At 51.1% G+C, this 25,027-nt stretch overlaps 1 protein-coding gene across 1 annotated transcript in view; it reads right to left on the reverse strand.

Moving 5' to 3' along the window:
• The window catches only part of LOC142920771 (mutS protein homolog 4-like), a 72,452-nt gene extending 61,799 nt beyond the window's left edge, over window positions 1-10,653 (reverse strand). Inside the window, exon 1 of the mRNA XM_076062844.1 lies at window positions 10,428-10,653. Within this exon, the coding sequence (XP_075918959.1) occupies window positions 10,428-10,649 (222 nt within the window). The 5' untranslated portion in view covers window positions 10,650-10,653. The remainder of the gene's footprint in view (window positions 1-10,427) is intronic.
• Window positions 10,654-25,027: the final 14,374 nt, after the last annotated feature.

The raw sequence follows: 25,027 nt of genomic DNA on the forward strand, positions 1-25,027 counted from the left end.
AGTGGAGAAGCTAGGAGAGAGAGAGAGCAGGCGAGCAGTGGAGAGGCTAGGAGAGGGAGAGAGAACAGGCTAGCAGTGGAGAGGCTAGGAGAGGGTGAGAGAACAGGCTAGCAGTGGAGAGGCTAGGAGAGTGAGAGATAACAGGCTAGCAGTGGAGAGGCTAGGAGAGAGAGAGAGCAGGCGAGCAGTGGAGAGGCTAGGAGAGGGAGAGAGAACAGGCTAGCAGTGGAGAGGCTAGGAGAGGGTGAGAGAACAGGCTAGCAGTGGAGAGGCTAGGAGAGTGAGAGAACAGGCTAGCAGTGGAGAGGCTTGGAGAGAGAGAACAGGGCAGCAGTGGAGAGGCTAGGAGCGTGAGAGAACAGGCTAGCAGTAGAGAGGCTAGGAGCGTGAGAGAGAACAGGCTAGCAGTGGAGAGGCTAGGAAGGTGAGAGAACAGGCTAGCAGTGGAGAGGCTAGGAGGGTGAGAGAACAGGCTAGCAGTGGAGAGGCTATGAGGGTGAGAGAACAGGCTAGCAGTGGAGAGGCTAGGAGAGTGAGAGAACAGGCTAGCAGTGGAGAGGCTAGCAGTGGAGAGAACAGGCTAGCAGTGGAGAGGCTAGGAGCGTGAGAGAACAGGCTAGCAGTGGAGAGGCCAGGAGGGTGAGAGAACAGGCTAGCAGTGGAGAGGCTAGGAGCGTGAGAGAGAACAGGCTAGCAGTGGAGAGGCTAGGAGAGAGAGAGAGCAGGCGAGCAGTGGAGAGGCTAGGAGAGGGAGAGAGAACAGGCTAGCAGTGGAGAGGCTAGGAGAGGGTGAGAGAACAGGCTAGCAGTGGAGAGGCTAGGAGAGTGAGAGAACAGGCTAGCAGTGGAGAGGCTTGGAGAGAGAGAACAGGGCAGCAGTGGAGAGGCTAGGAGCGTGAGAGAGAACAGGCTAGCAGTGGAGAGGCTAGGAGCGTGAGAGAACACGCTAGCAGTGGAGAGGCTAAGGAGAGTGAGAGAACAGGCTAGCAGTAGAGAGGCTAGGAGCGTGAGAGAGAACAGGCTAGCAGTGGAGAGGCTAGGAGAGGGAGAACAGGCTAGCAGTGGAGAGGCTAAGGAGTGTGAGAGAAAGAACAGGCTAGCAGTGGAGAGGCTAAGGAGTGTGAGAGAACAGGCTAGCAGTGGAGAGGCTAGGAGAGTGAGAGAGAACAGGCTAGCAGTGGAGAGGCTAAGGAGGGTGAGAGAATAGGCTAGCAGTGGAGTGGCTAGGAGCGTGAGAGAACAGGCTAGCAGTAGAGAGGCTAGGAGAGAGAGAATAGGCTAGCAGTGGAGAGGCTAGGAGCGTGAGAGAACAGGCTAGCAGTGGAGAGGCCAGGAGGGTGAGAGAACTGGCTAGCAGTGGAGAGGCTAGGAGAGTGAGAGAGAACAGGCTAGCAGTGGAGAGGCTAGGAGAGGGTGAGAGAACAGGCTAGCAGTGGAGAGGCTAGGAGAGTGAGAGAACAGGCTAGCAGTGGAGAGGCTTGGAGAGAGAGAACAGGGCAGCAGTGGAGAGGCTAGGACCGTGAGAGAGAACAGGCTAGCAGTGGAGAGGCTAGGAGAGTGAGAGAGAGAACAGGCTAGCAGTGGAGAGGCTAAGGAGCGTGAGAGAACAGGCTAGCAGTGGAGAGGCTAGGAGAATGAGAGAGAACAGGCTAGCAGTGGAGAGGCTAGGAGAGTGAGAGAGAACAGGCTAGCAGTGGAGAGGCTAGGAGAGAGAGAACAGACTAGCAGTGGAGAGGCTAGGAGAGTGAGAGAACAGGCTAGCAGTGGAGAGGCTAGGAGAGGGTGAGAGAACAGGCTAGCAGTGGAGAGGCTAGGAGAGTGAGAGAACAGGCTAGCAGTGGAGAGGCTTGGAGAGAGAGAACAGGGCAGCAGTGGAGAGGCTAGGAGCGTGAGAGAGAACAGGCTAGCAGTGGAGAGGCTAGGAGCGTGAGAGAACAGGCTAGCAGTGGAGAGGCTAAGGAGAGTGAGAGAACAGGCTAGCAGTAGAGAGGCTAGGAGTGTGAGAGAGAACAGGCTAGCAGTGGAGAGGCTAGGAGAGTGAGAGAGAGAACAGGCTAGCAGTGGAGAGGCTAAGGAGTGTGAAAGAACAGGCTAGCAGTGGAGAGGCTAGGAGAGTGAGACAACAGGCAAGCAGTGGAGAGGCTAGGAGGGTGAGAGAACAGGCTAGCAGTGGAGTGGCTAGGAGCGTGAGAGAACAGGCTAGCAGTAGAGAGGCTAGGAGAGAGAGAATAGGCTAGCAGTGGAGAGGCTAGGAGCGTGAGAGAACAGGCTAGCAGTGGAGAGGCCAGGAGGGTGAGAGAACAGGCTAGCAGTGAAGAGGTTAGGAGCGTGAGAGAGAACAGGCTAGCAGTAGAGAGGCTAGGAGAGAGAGAGAGAACAGGCGAGCAGTGGAGAGGCTAGGAGAGTGAGAGAGAACAGGCTAGCAGTGGAGAGGCTAGGAGAGGGTGAGAGAACAGGCTAGCAGTGGAGAGGCTAGGAGAGTGAGAGAACAGGGTAGCAGTGGAGAGGATTGGAGAGAGAGAACAGGGCAGCAGTGGAGAGGCTAGGAGCGTGAGAACAGGCTAGCAGTGGAGAGGCTAGGAGCGTGAGAGAACAGGCTAGCAGTGGAGAGGCTAAGGAGAGTGAGAGAACAGGCTAGCAGTAGAGAGGCTAGGAGCGTGAGAGAGAACAGGCTAGCAGTGGAGAGGCTAGGAGAGTGAGAGAGAGAACAGGCTAGCAGTGGAGAGGCTAAGGAGCATGAGAGAACAGGCTAGCAGTGGAGAGGCTAGAAGAGTGAGAGAGAACAGGCTAGCAGTGGAGAGGCTAAGGAGAGTGAGACAACAGGCAAGCAGTGGAGAGGCTAGGAGGGTGAGAGAACAGGCTAGCAGTGGAGTGGCTAGGAGCGTGAGAGAACAGGCTAGCAGTAGAGAGGCTAGGAGAGAGAGAATAGGCTAGCAGTGGAGAGGCTAGGAGAGTGAGAGAGAACAGGCTAGCAGTGGAGAGGCTAGGAGGGTGAGAGAACAGGCTAGCAGTGGAGAGGCTAGGAGCGTGAGAGAACAGGCTAGCAGTGGAGAGGCTAGGAGAGAGAGAACAGGCTAGCAGTGGAGAGGCTAGGAGCGTGAGAGAACAGGCTAGCAGTGGAGAGGCTAGGAGTGTGAGAGAACAGGCTAGCAGTAGAGAGGCTAGGAGGGTGAGAGAGAACAGGCTAGCCGTGGAGAGGCTATGAGAGTGAGAGAACAGGCTAGCAGTGGAGAGGCTAGGAGAGTGAGAGATAACAGGCTAGCAGTGGAGAGGCTAGGAGAGTGAGAGAGAACAGGCTAGCAGTGGAGAGGCTAGGAGAGAGAGAACAGGCTAGCAGTGGAGAGGCTAGGAGCGTGAGAGAACAGGCTAGCAGTAGAGAGGCTAGGAGCGTGAGAGAGAACAGGCTAGCAGTGGAGAGGCTAGGAAGGTGAGAGAACAGGCTAGCAGTGGAGAGGCTAGGAGGGTGAGAGAACAGGCTAGCAGTGGAGAGGCTAGGAGAGTGAGAGAACAGGCTAGCAGTGGAGAGGCTAGGAGGGTGAGAGAACAGGCTAGCAGTGGAGAGGCTAGGAGCGTGAGAGAACAGGCTAGCAGTGGAGAGGCCAGGAGGGTGAGAGAACAGGCTAGCAGTGGAGAGGCTAGGAGAGTGAGAGATAACAGGCTAGCAGTGGAGAGGCTAGGAGAGAGAGAGAGCAGGCGAGCAGTGGAGAGGCTAGGAGAGGGAGAGAGAACAGGCTAGCAGTGGAGAGGCTAGGAGAGGGTGAGAGAACAGGCTAGCAGTGGAGAGGCTAGGAGAGTGAGAACAGGGCAGCAGTGGAGAGGCTAGGAGCGTGAGAGAGAACAGGCTAGCAGTGGAGAGGCTAGGAGCGTGAGAGAACAGGCTAGCAGTGGAGAGGCTAAGGAGAGTGAGAGAACAGGCTAGCAGTAGAGAGGCTAGGAGCGTGAGAGAGAACAGGCTAGCAGTGGAGAGGCTAGGAGAGGGAGAACAGGCTAGCAGTGGAGAGGCTAAGGAGTGTGAGAGAAAGAACAGGCTAGCAGTGGAGAGGCTAAGGAGTGTGAGAGAACAGGCTAGCAGTGGAGAGGCTAGGAGAGTGAGAGAGAACAGGCTAGCAGTGGAGAGGCTAAGGAGGGTGAGAGAATAGGCTAGCAGTGGAGTGGCTAGGAGCGTGAGAGAACAGGCTAGCAGTAGAGAGGCTAGGAGAGAGAGAATAGGCTAGCAGTGGAGAGGCTAGGAGCGTGAGAGAACAGGCTAGCAGTGGAGAGGCCAGGAGGGTGAGAGCACAGGCTAGCAGTGGAGAGGCTAGGAGGGTGAGAGAACTGGCTAGCAGTGGAGAGGCTAGGAGAGTGAGAGAGAACAGGCTAGCAGTGGAGAGGCTAGGAGAGGGTGAGAGAACAGGCTAGCAGTGGAGAGGCTAGGAGAGGGTGAGAGAACAGGCTAGCAGTGGAGAGGCTAGGAGAGTGAGAGAACAGGCTAGCAGTGGAGAGGCTTGGAGAGAGAGAACAGGGCAGCAGTGGAGAGGCTAGGACCGTGAGAGAGAACAGGCTAGCAGTGGAGAGGCTAGGAGAGTGAGAGAGAGAACAGGCTAGCAGTGGAGAGGCTAAGGAGCGTGAGAGAACAGGCTAGCAGTGGAGAGGCTAGGAGAATGAGAGAGAACAGGCTAGCAGTGGAGAGGCTAGGAGAGTGAGAGAGAACAGGCTAGCAGTGGAGAGGCTAGGAGAGAGAGAACAGACTAGCAGTGGAGAGGCTAGGAGAGTGAGAGAACAGGCTAGCAGTGGAGAGGCTAGGAGAGTGAGAGAACAGGCTAGCAGTGGAGAGGCTAGGAGCGTGAGAGAACAGGCTAGCAGTAGAGAGGCTAGGAGCGTGAGAGAGAACAGGCTAGCAGTGGAGAGGCTAGGAGGGTGAGAGAACAGGCTAGCAGTGGAGAGGCTAGGAGCGTGAGAGATAACAGGCTAGCAGTGGAGAGGCTAGGAGAGTGAGAGAGAACAGGCTAGCAGTGGAGAGGCTAGGAGGGTGAGAGAACAGGCTAGCAGTGGAGAGGCTAGGAGGGTGAGAGAACAGGCTAGCAGTGGAGAGGCTAGGAGCATGAGAGAGAACAGGCTAGCAGTGGAGAGGCTAGGAGAGTGAGAGAACAGGCAGGCAGTGGAGAGGCTAGGAGAGTGAGAGGGAACAGGCTAGCAGTGGAGAGGCTAGGAGGGTGAGAGAACAGGCTAGCAGTGGAGAGGCTAGGAGAGTGAGAGAACAGGCTAGCAGTGGAGAGGCTAGGAGGGTGAGAGAACAGGCTAGCAGTGGAGAGGCGAGGAGCGTGAGAGAACAGGCTAGCAGTGGAGAGGCTAGGAGAGAGAGAACAGGCTAGCAGTGGAGAGGCTAGGAGCGTGAGAGAACAGGCTAGTAGTGGAGAGGCCAGGAGGGTGAGAGAACAGGCTAGCAGTGGAGAGGCTTGGAGAGAGAGAACAGGGCAGCAGTGGAGAGGCTAGGAGCGTGAGAGAACAGGCTAGCAGTGGAGAGGCTAAGGAGAGTGAGAGAACAGGCTAGCAGTAGAGAGGCTAGGAGCGTGTGAGAGAACAGGCTAGCAGTGGAGAGGCTAGGACAGTGAGAGAGAGAACAGGCTAGCAGTGGAGAGGCTAAGGAGCGTGAGAGAACAGGCTAGCAGTGGAGAGGCTAGGAGCGTGAGAGAACAGGATAGCAGTAGAGAGGCTAGGAGGGTGAGAGAGAACAGGCTAGCCGTGGAGAGGCTATGAGAGTGAGAGAACAGGCTAGCAGTAGAGAGGCTAGGAGCGTGAGAGAGAACAGGCTAGCAGTGGAGAGGCTAGGAGAGTGAGAGAGAACAGGCTAGCAGTGGAGAGGCTAGGAGAGTGAGAGAGAACAGGCTATCAGTGGAGAGGCTAGGAGAGAGAGAACAGGCTAGCAGTGGAGAGGCTAGGAGAGTGAGAGAACAGGCTAGCAGTGGAGAGGCTAGGAGAGTGAGAGAACAGGCTAGCAGTGGAGAGGCTAGGAGCGTGAGAGAACAGGCTAGCAGTAGAGAGGCTAGGAGCGTGAGAGAGAACAGGCTAGCAGTGGAGAGGCTAGGAGGGTGAGAGAACTGGCTAGCAGTGGAGAGGCTAGGAGAGTGAGAGAGAACAGGCAGGCAGTGGAGAGGCTAGGAGAATGTGAGAGAGAACAGGCTAGCAGTGGAGAGGCTAGGAGGGTGAGAGAACAGGCTAGCAGTGGAGAGGCTAGGAGAGTGAGAGAGAACAGGCTAGCAGTGGAGAGGCTAGGAGGGTGAGAGAACAGGCTAGCAGTGGAGAGGCTAGGAGCGTGAGAGAACAGGCTAGCAGTGGAGAGGCTAGGAGAGTGAGAGAACAGGCTAGCAGTGGAGAGGCTAGGAGGGTGAGAGAACAGGCTAGCAGTGGAGAGGCTAGGAGCGTGAGAGAACAGGCTAGCAGTGGAGAGGCTAGGAGAGAGAGAACAAGCTAGCAGTGGAGAGGCTAGGAGCGTGAGAGAACAGGCTAGCAGTGGAGAGGCCAGGAGGGTGAGAGAACAGGCTAGCAGTGGAGAGGCTAGGAGCGTGAGAGAGAACAGGCTAGCAGTGGAGAGGCTAGGAGAGAGAGAGAACAGGCGAGCAGTGGAGAGGCTAGGAGAGTGAGAGAGAACAGGCTAGCAGTGGAGAGGCTAGGAGAGGGTGAGAAAACAGGCTAGCAGTGGAGAGGCTAGGAGAGGGTGAGAGAACAGGCTAGCAGTGGAGAGGCTAGGAGAGTGAGAGAACAGGCTAGCAGTGGAGAGGCTTGGAGAGAGAGAACAGGGCAGCAGTGGAGAGGCTAGGAGCGTGAGAGAGAACAGGCTAGCAGTGGAGAGGCTAGGAGCGTGAGAGAACAGGCTAGCAGTGGAGAGGCTAAGGAGAGTGAGAGAACAGGCTAGCAGTAGAGAGGCTAGGAGTGTGAGAGAGAACAGGCTAGCAGTGGAGAGGCTAGGAGAGTGAGAGAGAGAACAGGCTAGCAGTGGAGAGGCTAAGGAGTGTGAAAGAACAGGCTAGCAGTGGAGAGGCTAGGAGAGTGAGACAACAGGCAAGCAGTGGAGAGGCTAGGAGGGTGAGAGAACAGGCTAGCAGTGGAGTGGCTAGGAGCGTGAGAGAACAGGCTAGCAGTAGAGAGGCTAGGAGAGAGAGAATAGGCTAGCAGTGGAGAGGCTAGGAGCGTGAGAGAACAGGCTAGCAGTGGAGAGGCCAGGAGGGTGAGAGAACAGGCTAGCAGTGGAGAGGCTAGGAGCGTGAGAGAGAACAGGCTAGCAGTAGAGAGGCTAGGAGAGAGAGAGAGAACAGGCGAGCAGTGGAGAGGCTAGGAGAGTGAGAGAGAACAGGCTAGCAGTGGAGAGGCTAGGAGAGGGTGAGAGAACAGGCTAGCAGTGGAGAGGCTAGGAGAGGGTGAGAGAACAGGCTAGCAGTAGAGAGGCTAGGAGAGTGAGAGAACAGGCTAGCAGTGGAGAGGCTTGGAGAGAGAGAACAGGGCAGCAGTGGAGAGGCTAGGAGCGTGAGAGAGAACAGGCTAGCAGTGGAGAGACTAGGAGCGTGAGAGAACAGGCTAGCAGTGGAGAGGCTAAGGAGAGTGAGAGAACAGGCTATCAGTAGAGAGGCTAGGAGCGTGAGAGAGAACAGGCTAGCAGTGGAGAGGCTAGGAGAGTGAGAGAGAACAGGCTAGCAGTGGAGAGGCTAAGGAGCGTGAGAGAACAGGCTAGCAGTGGAGAGGCTAGAAGAGTGAGAAAGAACAGGCTAGCAGTGGAGAGGCTAGGAGAGTGAGAGAGAACAAGCTAGCAGTGGAGAGGCTAGGAGAGGGTGAGAGAACAGGCTAGCAGTGGAGAGGCTAGGAGAGGGTGAGAGAACAGGCTAGCAGTGGAGAGGCTAGGAGAGTGAGAGAACAGGCTAGCAGTGGAGCGGCTTGGAGAGAGAGAACAGGGCAGCAGTGGAGAGGCTAGGAGCGTGAGAGAGAACAGGCTAGCAGTGGAGAGGCTATGAGCGTGAGAGAACAGGCTAGCAGTGGAGAGGCTAGGAGCGTCAGAGAGAACTGGCTAGCAGTGGAGAGGCTAGGAGAGTGAGAGAGAACAGGCAGGCAGTGGAGAGGCTAGGAGAGTGAGAGAGAACAGGCTAGCAGTGGAGAGGCTAGGAGGGTGAGAGAACAGGCTAGCAGTGGAGAGGCTAGGAGAGTGAGAGAGAACAGGCTAGCAGTGGAGAGGCTAGGAGGGTGAGAGAACAGGCTAGCAGTGGAGAGGCTAGGAGCGTGAGAGAACAGGCTAGCAGTGGAGAGGCTAGGAGGGTGAGAGAACAGGCTAGCAGTGGAGAGGCTAGGAGCGTGAGAGAACAGGCTAGCAGTGGAGAGGCTAAGGAGCGTGAGAGAACAGGCTAGCAGTGTAGAGGCTAGAAGAGTGAGAGAGAACAGGCTAGCAGTGGAGAGGCTAGGAGAGTGAGAGAGAACAGGCTAGCAGTGGAGAGGCTAGGAGAGGGGGTGAGAGAACAGGCTAGCAGTGGAGAGGCTAGGAGAGTGAGAGAACAGGCTAGCAGTGGAGAGGCTTGGAGAGAGAGAACAGGGCAGCAGTGGAGAGGCTAGGAGCGTGAGAGAGAACAGGCTAGCAGTGGAGAGGCTAGGAGCGTGAAAGAACAGGCTAGCAGTGGAGAGGCTAGGAGGGTGAGAGAACAGGCTAGCAGTGGAGAGGCTAGGAGCGTGAGAGAACAGGCTAGCAGTGGAGAGGCTAGGAGAGTGAGAGAACAGGCTAGCAGTGGAGAGGCTAGGAGGGTGAGAGAACAGGCTAGCAGTGGAGAGGCTAGGAGCGTGAGAGAACAGGCTAGCAGTGGAGAGGCTAGGAGAGAGAACAGGCTAGCAGTGGAGAGGCTAGGAGCGTGAGAGCACAGGCTAGCAGTGGAGAGGCCAGGAGGGTGAGAGAACAGGCTAGCAGTGGAGAGGCTAGGAGAGGGTGAGAGAACAGGCTAGCAGTGGAGAGGCTAGGAGAGTGAGAGAACAGGCTAGCAGTGGAGAGGCTTGGAGAGAGAAAACAGGGCAGCAGTGGAGAGGCTAGGAGCGTGAGAGAGAACAGGCTAGCAGTGGAGAGGCTAGGAGCGTGAGAGAACAGGCTAGCAGTGGAGAGGCTAAGGAGAGTGAGAGAACAGGCTAGCAGTAGAGAGGCTAGGAGTGTGAGAGTGAACAGGCTAGCAGTGGAGAGGCTAGGAGAGTGAGAGAGAGAACAGGCTAGCAGTGGAGAGGCTAAGGAGTGTGAGAGAACAGGCTAGCAGTGGAGAGGCTAGGAGAGTGAGACAACAGGCAAGCAGTGGAGAGGCTAGGAGGGTGAGAGAACAGGCTAGCAGTGGAGTGGCTAGGAGCGTGAGAGAACAGACTAGCAGTAGAGAGGCTAGGAGAGAGAGAATAGGCTAGCAGTGGAGAGGCTAGGAGCGTGAGAGAACAGGCTAACAGTGGAGAGGCCAGGAGGGTGAGAGAACAGGCTAGCAGTGGAGAGGCTAGGAGCGTGAGAGAGAACAGGCTAGCAGTGGAGAGGCTAGGAGAGAGAGAGAACAGGCGAGCAGTGGAGAGGCTAGGAGAGTGAGAGAGAACAGGCTAGCAGTGGAGAGGCTAGGAGAGGGTGAGAGAACAGGCTAGCAGTGGAGAGGCTAGGAGAGGGTGAGAGAACAGGCTAGCAGTGGAGAGGCTAGGAGAGTGAGAGAACAGGCTAGCAGTGGAGAGGCTTGGAGAGAGAGAACAGGGCAGCAGTGGAGAGGCTAGGAGCGTGAGAGAGAACAGGCTAGCAGTGGAGAGGCTAGGAGCGTGAGAGAACAGGCTAGCAGTGGAGAGGCTAAGGAGAGTGAGAGAACAGGCTAGCAGTAGAGAGGCTAGGAGCGTGAGAGAGAACAGGCTAGCAGTGGAGAGGCTAGGAGAGTGAGAGAGAGAACAGGCAGGCAGTGGAGAGGCTAAGGAGCGCGAGAGAACAGGCTAGCAGTGGAGAGGCTAGAAGAGTGAGAGAGAACAGGCTAGCAGTGGAGAGGCTAGGAGAGTGAGAGAGAACAGGCTAGCAGTGGAGAGGCTAGGAGAGGGTGAGAGAACAGGCTAGCAGTGGAGAGGCTAGGAGAGGGTGAGAGAACAGGCTAGCAGTGGAGAGGCTAGGAGAGTGAGAGAACAGGCTAGCAGTGGAGAGGCTTGGAGAGAGAGAACAGGGCAGCAGTGGAGAGGCTAGGAGCGTGAGAGAGAACAGGCTAGCAGTGGAGAGGCTAGGAGCGTGAGAGAACAGGCTAGCAGTGGAGAGGCTAAGGAGAGTGAGAGAACAGGCTAGCAGTAGAGAGGCTAGGAGCGTGAGAGAGAACAGGCTAGCAGTGGAGAGGCTAGGAGAGGGTGAGAGAATAGGCCTCGTCGCCGAGCGCAGTCTATCGCCTAAGCTCGACCGGAACAGCCGACCTCGCCTTTTACCGGTATCCACTCACCTCTTCTTTACGCTGCCCGATGGGGCTTGGGGGGGGGGGAAAGGCTCGCCCTGAACTCCACCCTGCGAACCTCACGCGGAATGTTGAGGACGGCTGAGGCCGCCTGAACTTCGTGCCGACGTTCCTGAATGACTCCGCAGAATTTTTTTGCTCCGCTCCCACTCCCTTATATGGCAACAAAAACCCGTTAGTACCCGGATCATCTGACGTCATCCTGCGCATCCAATCGAACGCCCCCGGCTGTTGGGGGGTGGTGGGGGGGGAGGAGTCTCGTCATCCCCCCCACCCGCGCCCCCGCCCCCCTCCCGCTGTTTACCCAGTGACAAATCGCTGACCGTGGCGCTAACGGTGATTGGCTGGGACTGTTGCCGGGGGCTGCAGAGGCGCCGGGGGGTGTCTGAGAGGAGGCAGTGGCTGTGAGGTGACGTCATCGGTTGGGCCCAATCAAAGGTAGACGAGAAGCGACGGCGGTGATTGGCTGGGACTGTTGCCGGGGGCTGCAGAGGCGCCGGGGGGTGTCTGGTGGTGGATGACGCGTTGTGTGCGGGAGACACGCCATATATTAATTCTAGATTTGCATATATTATCAGAGCATGTTGTGTTTGCGTGTTCATCACAAGTGCGTGCGGTTAATGCAGCAGAGTTGATTCCTCGCAAAAAAAGGGGTTTTTTATTGCCAGACAGGGTAAAACTTAATTCTTATTTTTTTAGTTCTTTCGGTAAAGTCACGTAGGTATAAAATAAATCAGAATTTTAACCAGAGTATAGATTCCTGCATTCACGAAAGCTTCAAATCAACATTAATTCTTATTTTCTTCCAAACAGTGACCTCTGTCTTCGTAACAGACAGAAGCAATTCAAGGCTGTAACCTCTGTCTCGGTGCCATGATGCTTAAGTGAACCGAGGCTGTGTGAAAACAGCGACCTCTGTTTCAGTAACCTCTGTCTTCGTAATAGACAGAAGCAACTCGAGGCTGTAACCTCTGTCTCGGTGCCATGATTCTTAAGTGACCCGAGGCTGTGTGAAAACAGCGACCTCTGTTTCTGTAACCTCTGTCTTCGTAACAGACAGAAGCAACTCGAGGCTGTAACCTCTGTCTCGATAGAATCCATCTTCTCGGTTGAAATTGTCTCTGTGTTTGTATATGTGGATAGCCTCATGAACGAATCTCTCATGGAAGCCAGATGGCTTACAAAGAACCTCCGTCTTGGAAAAGTCAATGGCATGTGAGCCTACTGAATTAGAACAATGATCTGCTACGGCCGAGGTGTTGGTCCTACCGTGTTTAAGGTCTGCTTTATGTTCACGAATGCGGTCCGAGATATGGCGTTTGGTTTCTACAATGTAACTACTACCACAGAGGCAACTTAGTTTGTAGACACCAGGGTATTGTATGTCCGGAATCACATCTTTTACAGACGGAACCAGATCACGGATTTTATGTAATGTGTTGAAACGGACCTGGATCTTGTGTTTATTCAAGATTTTGGAGATCTTTTTTGTGATCCCAGCAATGTAGGGTAAAGTGATGGTTTTGAAAGGCTCCTCAAGAGGGTTCTTCTTCATGGTTTGAGTGATAGCTTTGCGGATTGTATAGTCGGAGTAACCATTAGCCCTAAGAGCTTGGTGTACGTGCTTGAGCCATTGCTTATGTGTTCCTGGTCGGATATGCATTGGGCTCTATGATACAGAGTCTTGATGAGAGAATTCTTCTGTGATGGATGGTGGTGGGAATCCGGTTTCAGATAAGCATCCGTATGGGTAGCTTTCCTGTAGACAGAGTGGCTCATTGAACCATCAGGTCTCTTTTTAATTAGGACATCCAAAAAAGGTATCTTGCCATCTATTTCGACTTCCATGGTAAATCTGATGGCTGGGTGTATGGAATTGATGTGGTCAAAGAATTGGTCTAGAGCAGGCCGGCCATGTGGCCAGATGACAAAAGTGTCATCCACGTACCTCTTCCATAAGGTTGGGCGCAGAGTGGCAGTCTGGATGGCGTCAGTCTCAAATTTCTCCATGAAAATGTTAGCTATAACTGGAGAAAGGGGGGAGCCCATTGGGGTGCCCTCAGTTTGTTTGTAGAAAGTTCCATTCCAAGTGAAGTATGTATTGGTTAAACAGTGTCTCACCAGGGGGGGTACCTCAGTGTTTAGTCCTTAATGAACCAAGTCTTCAATGATTGCAATGGTGTCAGGTACAGGAACCTTGGTGAATAAAGAAACTACATCAAAACTGACAAGCAGGTCGTCTGGGGACAGGGAAATACCCTTGATTGTTGATACCAGGTGAGTAGAATTTTGTACCGCAGAGGTGGTCTTTCCAGTGAAAGGACGCAGGATTTCAGACAAAAAACGAGCTAGTTTGTAGGTGGGGGAGCTGATAGTAGAGACTATGGGACGAAGAGGTGTATCAACTTTATGTATTTTTGGTAAGCCGTATAATCTTGGTGGCCTGGCAGCAGAAGGTTTCAACGAAAACTGTTTAGATTGATCAATTAATGCGGTTGAATCAGAAATTATTTTGTTGGTTTGTGTGACGAGGCTGTTGGTGGGATCTCTTTTTATTTTTGTATAACTACCATCGTCGAGTAATTCTTTAATTTTGTTGTATTCTATTTTATCCATGATAACAGTAGCATTGCCTTTGTCAGCTGAGAGAACTACAATATCATTCCTCTTTTTTAATTTATATAATTCAAAACGCTCATCTTTGCTGAGGTTGCTAGCTGGCATCTTAGCGTTTTTGAGGGTTGCAGCGATTTCAGATCTTGCTACGTCTGCAGCGATGTGACCCAGGCCCCTGAGAGCAACGACTACTTGGGCAATTATATCATTAACTGGTATGTGTTTAGGTGTGACTGCAAAGTTTAGACCTTTAGCTAAAACGGATTTCAGACCATCGGAAATAGAACTGTTACTGCGATTAATTACGACTTTATTAACGTCTAACTTTTTGGTGTGTGGGTCCGGTCTTTTGTTGAAGAGGAGGTTAAATTTGGAAATCAGGTTTTCCTTACATTTGGTCGACATAGTAGCAGCTGAAGAGGCAGTCATATTGTCTACATGTTCCCAATCCGATGTGGACATTATTGCCGTCAATGATAAGTGTGATTTGTAGAGTGTCTTGTCTAACTGATCTAGTTCTGTGCGTATAAGTCTGATTTTTTCCGAGATAAGAGCTAAGCTAGTTTTGAAAAGAATTCGTTTCGCATTAGAAGAAGTTACAGTAGCAGAGGTGAGTGTAAATGCGATTGGTATTACCCCAGAGTCGCGGCATCTCTTCAGGAAGGTGAGAGACTCGATCAGCTGAGCTTTCTTATCCCGGAGTTTGTTGAAGGATCTTAAAGTTATGTGAAAACCCTCCCCGTAGAGGCGATTAAATTTTGATTTAAAGCTTTCGTGACTGCAGTAATTCATATTCTTAGTTTTTTCGGTAAAGTCACGTTGAAGAGAAACAACAAAATAACAAAATATATATAAAACAATAAAAAATTCTCACGACGTTTCGACCATAACTCAAACGGTCATCATCAGGTGTGTCGGTTTGCATAAATTTATTTTGAAAACGGCATATTTATTTATATATAAATAACGTTTGCGTCACGCGCAACGATTGGCTGTTTGCCAGGACTAGTCCATCTATTTTTTGAAAAGAGGAGGGGGGAGACGAAATTTGTTTTTATGTATGCTGTCTGAAAGCCACTGTAAGCGTGAACAATCAATCAAGAACTGAAATGATTTATCAAATCTTTCCAATGATTGATAAGATAGAATCCATCTTCTCGGTTGAAATTGTCTGTGTTTGTATATGTGGATAGCCTCATGAACGAATCTCTCATGGAAGCCAGATGGCTTACAAAGAACCTCCGTCTTGGAAAAGTCAATGGCATGTGAGCCTACTGAATTAGAACAATGATCTGCTACGGCCGAGGTGTTGGTCCTACCGTGTTTAAGGTCTGCTTTATGTTCACGAATGCGGTCCGAGATATGGCGTTTGGTTTCTACAATGTAACTACTACCACAGAGGCAACTTAGTTTGTAGACACCAGGGTATTGTATGTCCGGAATCACATCTTTTACAGACGGAACCAGATCACGGATTTTATGTAATGTGTTGAAACGGACCTGGATCTTGTGTTTATTCAAGATTTTGGAGATCTTTTTTGTGATCCCAGCAATGTAGGGTAAAGTGATGGTTTTGAAAGGCTCCTCAAGAGGGTTCTTCTTCATGGTTTGAGTGATAGCTTTGCGGATTGTATAGTCGGAGTAACCATTAGCCCTAAGAGCTTGGTGTACGTGCTTGAGTTCATTGCTTATGTGTTCCTGGTCGGATATGCATTGGGCTCTATGATACAGAGTCTTGATGAGAGAATTCTTCTGTGATGGATGGTGGTGGGAATCCGGTTTCAGATAAGCATCCGTATGGGTAGCTTTCCTGTAGACAGAGTGGCTCATTGAACCATCAGGTCTCTTTTTAATTAGGACATCCAAAAAAGGTATCTTGCCATCTATTTCGACTTCCATGGTAAATCTGATGGCTGGGTGTATGGAATTGATGTGGTCAAAGAATTGGTCTAGAGCAGGCCGGCCATGTGGCCAGATGACAAAAGTGTCATCCACGTACCTCTTCCATAAGGTTGGGCGCAGAGTGGCAGTCTGGATGGCGTCAGTCTCAAATTTCTCCATGAAAATGTTAGCTATAACTGGAGAAAGGGGGGAGCCCATTGGGGTGCCCTCAGTTTGTTTGTAGAAAGTTCCATTCCAAGTGAAGTATGTATTGGTTAAACAGTGTCTCACCAGGGGGGGTACCTCAGTGTTTAGTCCTTGATGAACCAAGTCTTCAATGATTGCAATGGTGTCAGGTACAGGAACCTTGGTGAATAAAGAAACTACATCAAAACTGACAAGCAGGTCGTCTGGGGACAGGGAAATACCCTTGATTGTTGATACCAGGTGAGTAGAATTTTGTACCGCAGAGGTGGTCTTTCCAGTGAAAGGACGCAGGATTTCAGACAAAAAACGAGCTAGTTTGTAGGTGGGGGAGCTGATAGTAGAGACTATGGGACGAAGAGGTGTATCAACTTTATGTATTTTTGGTAAGCCGTATAATCTTGGTGGCCTGGCAGCAGAAGGTTTCAACGAAAACTGTTTAGATTGATCAATTAATGCGGTTGAATCAGAAATTATTTTGTTGGTTTGTGTGACGAGGCTGTTGGTGGGATCTCTTTTTATTTTTGTATAACTACCATCGTCGAGTAATTCTTTAATTTTGTTGTTGTATTCTATTTTATCCATGATAACAGTAGCATTGCCTTTGTCAGCTGAGAGAACTACAATATCATTCCTCTTTTTTAATTTATATAATTCAAAACGCTCATCTTTGCTGAGGTTGCTAGCTGGCATCTTAGCGTTTTTGAGGGTTGCAGCGATTTCAGATCTTGCTACGTCTGCAGCGATGTGACCCAGGCCCCTGAGAGCAACGTCTACTTGGGCAATTATATCATTAACTGGTATGTGTTTAGGTGTGACTGCAAAGTTTAGACCTTTAGCTAAAACGGATTTCAGACCATCGGAAATAGAACTGTTACTGCGATTAATTACGACTTTATTAACGTCTAACTTTTTGGTGTGTGGGTCCGGTCTTTTGTTGAAGAGGCGGTTAAATTTGGAAATCAGGTTTTCCTTACATTTGGTCGACATAGTAGCAGCTGAAGAGGCAGTCATATTGTCTATATGTTCCCAATCCGATGTGGACATTATTGCCGTCAATGATAAGTGTGATTTGTAGAGTGTCTTGTCTAACTGATCTAGTTCTGTGCGTATAAGTCTGATTTTTTCCGAGATAAGAGCTAAGCTAGTTTTGAAAAGAATTCGTTTCGCATTAGAAGAAGTTACAGTAGCAGAGGTGAGTGTAAATGCGATTGGTATTACCCCAGAGTCGCGGCATCTCTTCAGGAAGGTGAGAGACTCGATCAGCTGAGCTTTCTTATCCCGGAGTTTGTTGAAGGATCTTAAAGTTATGTGAAAACCCTCCCCGTAGAGGCGATTAAATTTTGATTTAAAGCTTTCGTGACTGCAGTAATTCATATTCTTAGTTTTTTCGGTAAAGTCACGTTGAAGAGAAACAACAAAATAACAAAATATATATAAAACAATAAAAAATTCTCACGACGTTTCGACCATAACTCAAACGGTCATCATCAGGTGTGTCGGTTTGCATAAATTTATTTTGAAAACGGCATATTTATTTATATATATATATATAAATAACGTTTGCGTCACGCGCAACGATTGGCTGTTTGCCAGGACTAGTCCATCTATTTTTTGAAAAGAGGAGGGGGGAGACGAAATTTGTTTTTATGTATGCTGTCTGAAAGCCACTGTAAGCGTGAACAATCAATCAAGAACTGAAATGATTTATCAAATCTTTCCAATGATTGCTAAGATAGAATCCATCTTCTCGGTTGAAATTGTCTCTGTGTTTGTATATGTGGATAGCCTCATGAACGAATCTCTCATGGAAGCCAGATGGCTTACAAAGAACCTCCGTCTTGGAAAAGTCAATGGCATGTGAGCCTACTGAATTAGAACAATGATCTGCTACGGCCAAGGTGTTGGTCCTACCGTGTTTAAGGTCTGCTTTATGTTCACGAATGCGGTCCGAGATATGGCGTTTGGTTTCTCCAATGTAACTACTACCACAGAGGCAACTTAGTTTGTAGACACCAGGGTATTGTATGTCCGGAATCACATCTTTTACAGACGGAACCAGATCACGGATTTTATGTAATGTGTTGAAACGGACCTGGATCTTGTGTTTATTCAAGATTTTGGAGATCTTTTTTGTGATCCCAGCAATGTAGGGTAAAGTGATGGTTTTGAAAGGCTCCTCAAGAGGGTTCTTCTTCATGGTTTGAGTGATAGCTTTGCGGATTGTATAGTCGGAGTAACCATTAGCCCTAAGAGCTTGGTGTACGTGCTTGAGTTCATTGCTTATGTGTTCCTGGTCGGATATGCATTGGGCTCTATGATACAGAGTCTTGATGAGAGAATTCTTCTGTGATGGATGGTGGTGGGAATCCGGTTTCAGATAAGCATCCGTATGGGTAGCTTTCCTGTAGACAGAGTGGCTCATTGAACCATCAGGTCTCTTTTTAATTAGGACATCCAAAAAAGGTATCTTGCCATCTATTTCGACTTCCATGGTAAATCTGATGGCTGGGTGTATGGAATTGATGTGGTCAAAGAATTGGTCTAGAGCAGGCCGGCCATGTGGCCAGATGACAAAAGTGTCATCCACGTACCTCTTCCATAAGGTTGGGCGCAGAGTGGCAGTCTGGATGGCGTCAGTCTCAAATTTCTCCATGAAAATGTTAGCTATAACTGGAGAAAGGGGGGAGCCCATTGGGGTGCCCTCAGTTTGTTTGTAGAAAGTTCCATTCCAAGTGAAGTATGTATTGGTTAAACAGTGTCTCACCAGGGGGGGTACCTCAGTGTTTAGTCCTTGATGAACCAAGTCTTCAATGATTGCAATGGTGTCAGGTACAGGAACCTTGGTGAATAAAGAAACTACATCAAAACTGACAAGCAGGTCGTCTGGGGACAGGGAAATACCCTTGATTGTTGATACCAGGTGAGTAGAATTTTGTACCGCAGAGGTGGTCTTTCCAGTGAAAGGACGCAGGATTTCAGACAAAAAACGAGCTAGTTTGTAGGTGGGGGAGCTGATAGTAGAGACTATGGGACGAAGAGGTGTATCAACTTTATGTATTTTTGGTAAGCCGTATAATCTTGGTGGCCTGGCAGCAGAAGGTTTCAACGAAAACTGTTTAGATTGATCAATTAATGCGGTTGAATCAGAAATTATTTTGTTGGTTTGTGTGACGAGGCTGTTGGTGGGATCTCTTTTTATTTTTGTATAACTACCATCGTCGAGTAATTCTTTAATTTTGTTGTTGTATTCTATTTTATCCATGATAACAGTAGCATTGCCTTTGTCAGCTGAGAGAACTACAATATCATTCCTCTTTTTTAATTTATATAATTCAAAACGCTCATCTTTGCTGAGGTTGCTAGCTGGCATCTTAGCGTTTTTGAGGGTTGCAGCGATTTCAGATCTTGCTACGTCTGCAGCGATGTGACCCAGGCCCCTGAGAGCAACGTCTACTTGGGCAATTATATCATTAACTGGTATGTGTTTAGGTGTGACTGCAAAGTTTAGACCTTTAGCTAAAACGGATTTCAGACCATCGGAAATAGAACTGTTACTGCGATTAATTACGACTTTATTAACGTCTAACTTTTTGGTGTGTGGGTCCGGTCTTTTGTTGAAGAGGAGGTTAAATTTGGAAATCAGGTTTTCCTTACATTTGGTCGACATAGTAGCAGCTGAAGAGGCAGTCATATTGTCTACATGTTCCCAATCCGATGTGGACATTATTGCCGTCAATGATAAGTGTGATTTGTAGAGTGTCTTGTCTAACTGATCTAGTTCTGTGCGTATAAGTCTGATTTTTTCCGAGATAAGAGATAAGCTAGTTTTGAAAAGAATTCGTTTCGCATTAGAAGAAGTTACAGTAGCAGAGGTGAGTGTAAATGCGATTGGTATTACCCCAGAGTCGCGGCATCTCTTCAGGAAGGTGAGAGACTCGATCAGCTGAGCTTTCTTATCCCGGAGTTTGTTGAAGGATCTTAAAGTTATGTGAAAACCCTCCCCGTAGAGGCGATTAAATTTTGATTTAAAGCTTTCGTGACTGCAGTAATTCATATTCTTAGTTTTTTCGGTAAAGTCACGTTGAAGAGAAACAACAAAATAACAAAATATATATAAAACAATAAAAAATTCTCACGACGTTTCGACCATAACTCAAACGGTCATCATCAGGTGTGTCGGTTTGCATAAATTTATTTTGAAAACGGCATATTTATTTATTTATATATAAATAACGTTTGCGTCACGCGCAACGATTGGCTGTTTGCCAGGACTAGTCCTGCGGAACCCGTCCAGTGGTCCAGACTGTTGTTATGATGTCATATAGGGCAGTCTGTGCACAAACGCCACCCTCCCTCAGCATTTCGCTTGGGAGATCATCTCTGCCCGCTGCCTTTCCTGGTCTCAGACTCCGGATCGCCTTCAATACTTCCTCAGCAGATGGCACCTCAGCCAGCCACTCACAGGGGGTGACTTCATCCAATATTTGAGGCACCGCAGCCTCAGCAGGGTCATCCTCACTTTGTGCCACGATGTTTTCCTGGCTGAGGGATTTTCCCTCCCCCAGGACCTCACAGAAATGCTCAGCAAATCTGCGAACCTGTTCCTGGGGGTCGGAAATTGGATCACCGTTTTTTCCCCTAATGATGGTAATAGGTGTGGCGCTGCAGGTTACTTTTTTGATGGAGTTAAATAGAGATTTGTGATCACGGGCCACTGAGGCAGACTCCATCTCCTCAGCAACCCGCGACCACCACCCATCCTTGCAGCGCCTCACGGCTCTCCGAACCTCCGAGCGAAGGCTGCGGTAAGCCTCCTCATTCTCTGACGTGGGATTCTGTAGCCGATGACAGTGGGCCTGTCGCTTTTTCTCAACCATCCTGAACAACTCCTCTGTCATCCAGGGTGTCTGGGGAGGTCTGGACCGCGTACCCGAAGTAGCCATTGCAGCTCCATGAGTCACAGTCCTAAACCTCGCCCATTTACCCTCGACATCAGGAGGAGTCGGGGACGATGCCAATCCCAGCCGCAAGCGATGATGAAATTCTCGCTTGCAACTTTCATCAGATAACTGAGACCAGGCCACTTTAGGTTGGAATGGGGTCCTGGGTGTACACCCACCACCGGAGTGGAAGAATGGCAGGCGCATCTTACAGATGACTAGTCGATGGTCAGAGGGCAGATCAGCTCCACGGTAGGTCCTGGTGTCAAGGACATGGGCTCGCATTCGCTGGTCCGTCACTATGTAGTCCAGCAGATGTTCTTGCTTGGACCCGGCATGCATCCATGATGTTGTGTGGATGCGCCGATGCCGGAACAGCGTGTTTGTAATCGGTTTGCATAAATTTATTTTGAAAACGGCATATTTATTTATTTATATATAAATAACGTTTGCGTCACGCGCAACGATTGGCTGTTTGCCAGGACTAGTCCTGCGGAACCCGTCCAGTGGTCCAGACTGTTGTTATGATGTCATATAGGGCAGTCTGTGCACAAACGCCACCCTCCCTCAGCATTTCGCTTGGGAGATCATCTCTGCCCGCTGCCTTTCCTGGTCTCAGACTCCGGATCGCCTTCAATACTTCCTCAGCAGATGGCACCTCAGCCAGCCACTCACAGGGGGTGACTTCATCCAATATTTGAGGCACCGCAGCCTCAGCAGGGTCATCCTCACTTTGTGCCACGATGTTTTCCTGGCTGAGGGATTTTCCCTCCCCCAGGACCTCACAGAAATGCTCAGCAAATCTGCGAACCTGTTCCTGGGGGTCGGAAATTGGATCACCGTTTTTTCCCCTAATGATGGTAATAGGTGTGGCGCTGCAGGTTACTTTTTTGATGGAGTTAAATAGAGATTTGTGATCACGGGCCACTGAGGCAGACTCCATCTCCTCAGCAACCCGCGACCACCACCCATCCTTGCAGCGCCTCACGGCTCTCCGAACCTCCGAGCGAAGGCTGCGGTAAGCCTCCTCATTCTCTGACGTGGGATTCTGTAGCCGATGACAGTGGGCCTGTCGCTTTTTCTCAACCATCCTGAACAACTCCTCTGTCATCCAGGGTGTCTGGGGAGGTCTGGACCGCGTACCCGAAGTAGCCATTGCAGCTCCATGAGTCACAGTCCTAAACCTCGCCCATTTACCCTCGACATCAGGAGGAGTCGGGGACGATGCCAATCCCAGCCGCAAGCGATGATGAAATTCTCGCTTGCAACTTTCATCAGATAACTGAGACCAGGCCACTTTAGGTTGGAATGGGGTCCTGGGTGTACACCCACCACCGGAGTGGAAGAATGGCAGGCGCATCTTACAGATGACTAGTCGATGGTCAGAGGGCAGATCAGCTCCACGGTAGGTCCTGGTGTCAAGGACATGGGCTCGCATTCGCTGGTCCGTCACTATGTAGTCCAGCAGATGTTCTTGCTTGGACCCGGCATGCATCCATGATGTTGTGTGGATGCGCCGATGCCGGAACAGCGTGTTTGTAATTACAAGCCCATGGGCTGCACAAAAATCTAGCAGCCTCCTACCGTTGTTATTGAGCTGATCTGGCCCATGCCCTCCAATCACTCCAGACCAGGTGCCAGTATCATGACCAACTCGGGCATTGAAGTCACCCAACATGATGACTCTATCCCGAGGGGCCACTTTAGCCAGCACCTGTGACAGGAGGTCATAGAAGGCATCTGACTCATCGGCTTTGCCTGCATCCCTCCACGGATGTTCATCTTCGGTGGGGGCATAAGTAACCACGACCACCATTCCTCGCCTCCGGTTGATGGGAAGGCGAGCCCAAAGTAGCCTGGGGCTTACAGCTTCCCACACCTCACCGCCACGCTCCCACGCCCCCTTCATTCTTTTGTTCAAAAGAAGACCCACACCCTGTTGTTTGGCAGTCTGCTGCCACGAGTAGAGGACTGTCCACCCCTCATGGTGGCAGGAGCCAGAGCCGGTCCACCGGACCTCCTGAATGCCGCATAGATCCAGGCGGTACCGGTCCAGCTCCCGACAGAGGAGTGGCAGCCTCTCCTCTGCAGTGAGCGTTCGAACATTCCACGTGGCCACCCGTAGTGGCTTTTCGTTGTTTCTGGAGTAGCCCCGAGGGTAGGTATTCAATCTCCTGGCTCCGCCAATTGGGGTTTGGCCAGGAGACGTCATAGACGCCTGGCCCCCCGGGGCCTCCGGCACAAGCTTAGTTGTTACATATTTCAGTTTAATTCGTGGTTTTGTGGTAATTAATTGAAGGTGGAGGGGTTACCAGCCCCTCGCACCCATCCAGAGCCCCCGTTTAGCCCCTGTGGTGGACACATATGCCATGAGGGGAGGAGCCAATCAAAATTGGAACTCCCCCCACAGCGCTGTCCACGACAGAGTTGCCCGTCCGGCACCGCGAGGAGGTAGGGGGTTGTTTTGCCGGACACAGAGACACACACACACAGAGACACACACACACAGAGACACACACACACAGAGACACACACACACAGAGACACACACACACAGAGACACACACACACAGAGACACACACACACAGAGACACACACACACAGAGACACACACACACAGAGACACACACACACAGAGACACACACACACAGAGACACACACACACAGAGACACACACACACAGAAACACACACACACACAGAGACACACACACACAGAGACACACACACACAGAGACACACACACACACAGACACACACACACAGAGACACACACACACAGAGACACACACACACAGAGACACACACACACAGAGACACACACACACAGAGACACACACACACAGAGACACACACACAGAGACACACACACACAGAGACACACACACACAGAGACACACACACACAGAGACACACACACAGAGACACACACACACACACAGACACACACAGACACACAGACACACACACAGACACACACACACACACAGACACACACACACACAGACACACACAGACACACACACATACACAGACACACACACACACAGACACACACACACACAGACACACACACACACAGACACACACACACAGACACACACACACACAGACACACAACAACAACAACAACAACCGCCATTCGCCACTAAGTGGCGGTGACGTCACCACGACGCTTGTGCCAGGCTATGTGCACCCTGAGGCCACGTGAAGTGTCGAACGCCCGCTGGCAGGAGGTCACGGGGCAGACCCAGGTGCCACGGGTCGACTGACTGAGATGACTGGCTGATGCACCACCTGTGCCCCCTACTGTGCCAACCTGCTGTGCTTTAGCCACCCGGCGCTCCGCTCGCTGTTGTGAGCGTCGCTCCTCCGCCCTCCGTTGTTGTTGGAGGGCGACTGCCTCCAACTGCCCAGTAGCATCCTTCACGAGCCTCCTCCACAGAGGCCGATCTTGACACCGCTGGTACCAGTCATCGGCAAGTCCACTCAGCTCCACGTCCTCCTGTACCACATCACTCCATCTCTTCTCTAGCCCGTGCCGCGCCCGCTTAGCCCCCTCAATCCGGCCAAACAAAAGCTGTTTCGGCATGCGGTGGCTGGGCATGCGGGCTACATGACCCAGCCATCGCAGCCTTGCCTGCCGGAGGAGCTCACCGATGGGACCCTGCCCAGATCTTTCAAGGATTTGTGAGCTCCTCACACAATCCAGTCTGGTTAAACCCAGGATGGATCGTAGGCAGGTCAGCCTAAATGTTTCTAACCGGCGAAGATGTTCCATTAGGGGGGTCCACGTTTCGCAAGCGTAGAGAAGGGAGGGAATGACCGTGGCCGAGAAGACCTGAAGCTTAGTGCGGAGCGACAGACCAGGTAGCTTCCACACAGCGTTACGCAACCGATGAAAAGATATTGCCGCTCGACTGATTCGGAGTGAGACCTCTGCTGTTAAACTGGAGCCAGTCATAAGCACACTGCCCAGGTATGGGAAACTCTCCACTCTCTCCACAACTGCCCCATCACCGATTGGGAGTTGTGGGGGTGGAGTGTCCGATGGTACAAAATACCCAGGCAGGTGCTTAGTTTTGGTGGGGCTGATGGTAAGGCCCCACCTCTTAGTGGCACGCTCCAGTCTCAGCAGCAGCGTCTCCAACTCCTCCTCTGACTGAGCAGCTATTACCAAGTCATCAGCATACATAACGTGGTTGAGCAATAGGGAGCCATCCTTTGACCGCACCCGGGCATCGATTAGCCTCCCATTATATCTGTACCATATAGAGATTCCCCCGGTACAGCTATTGAAGGCTTCACGAACTACGTGGTCAAAATAGATGTTAAATAATGTGGGAGCCAGAGGACATCCCTGTCGCACCCCAAGGTGTACAGGGAATGGCTCTGACTCCCGGCCACGTAGTTTTACCCGGGCCCGCTCACCATCATGAAGGTCCTTAATGATCGTGAGCAGAGGGTCAGGTACTCCAAAAGCACGAAGAACGACCCAGAGCCCAGGCCTACTGATGGTATCATAGGCCTTGACCAGGTCAATAAAGCAGAGATGTAGGTCTTGTTGGAATTCCCTACACCTCTGCTGTAGCAGACGGACAGAAAATATGGCATCTGTGCAGGACCGCCCTTTCCTGAAACCGCATTGGGGCTCCGCAAGCCTCTCCTCAGCGTGCCTGGCAAGGCGATGCTGAATAATCCTTGCCAGGACCTTTCCCGGCACACTGAGGAGTGAGATGCCCCTGTAGTTGTTACAGTCTGTGCGGTCCCCCTTCTTAAAAAGGGGGACCACCAGGGCATCCTTCCAATCCTGCGGAACCCGTCCAGTGGTCCAGACTGTTGTTATGATGTCATATAGGGCAGTCTGTGCACAAACGCCACCCTCCCTCAGCATTTCGCTTGGGAGATCATCTCTGCCCGCTGCCTTTCCTGGTCTCAGACTC

This window comes from Petromyzon marinus, unplaced genomic scaffold, assembly GCF_048934315.1.
Source record: "Petromyzon marinus isolate PM22_M1 ecotype Great Lakes invasive population unplaced genomic scaffold, UKy_Petmar_22M1.pri1.0 PM_G_Scaffold_75, whole genome shotgun sequence".
In the NCBI taxonomy this organism is placed as follows: domain Eukaryota; kingdom Metazoa; phylum Chordata; class Hyperoartia; order Petromyzontiformes; family Petromyzontidae; genus Petromyzon; species Petromyzon marinus.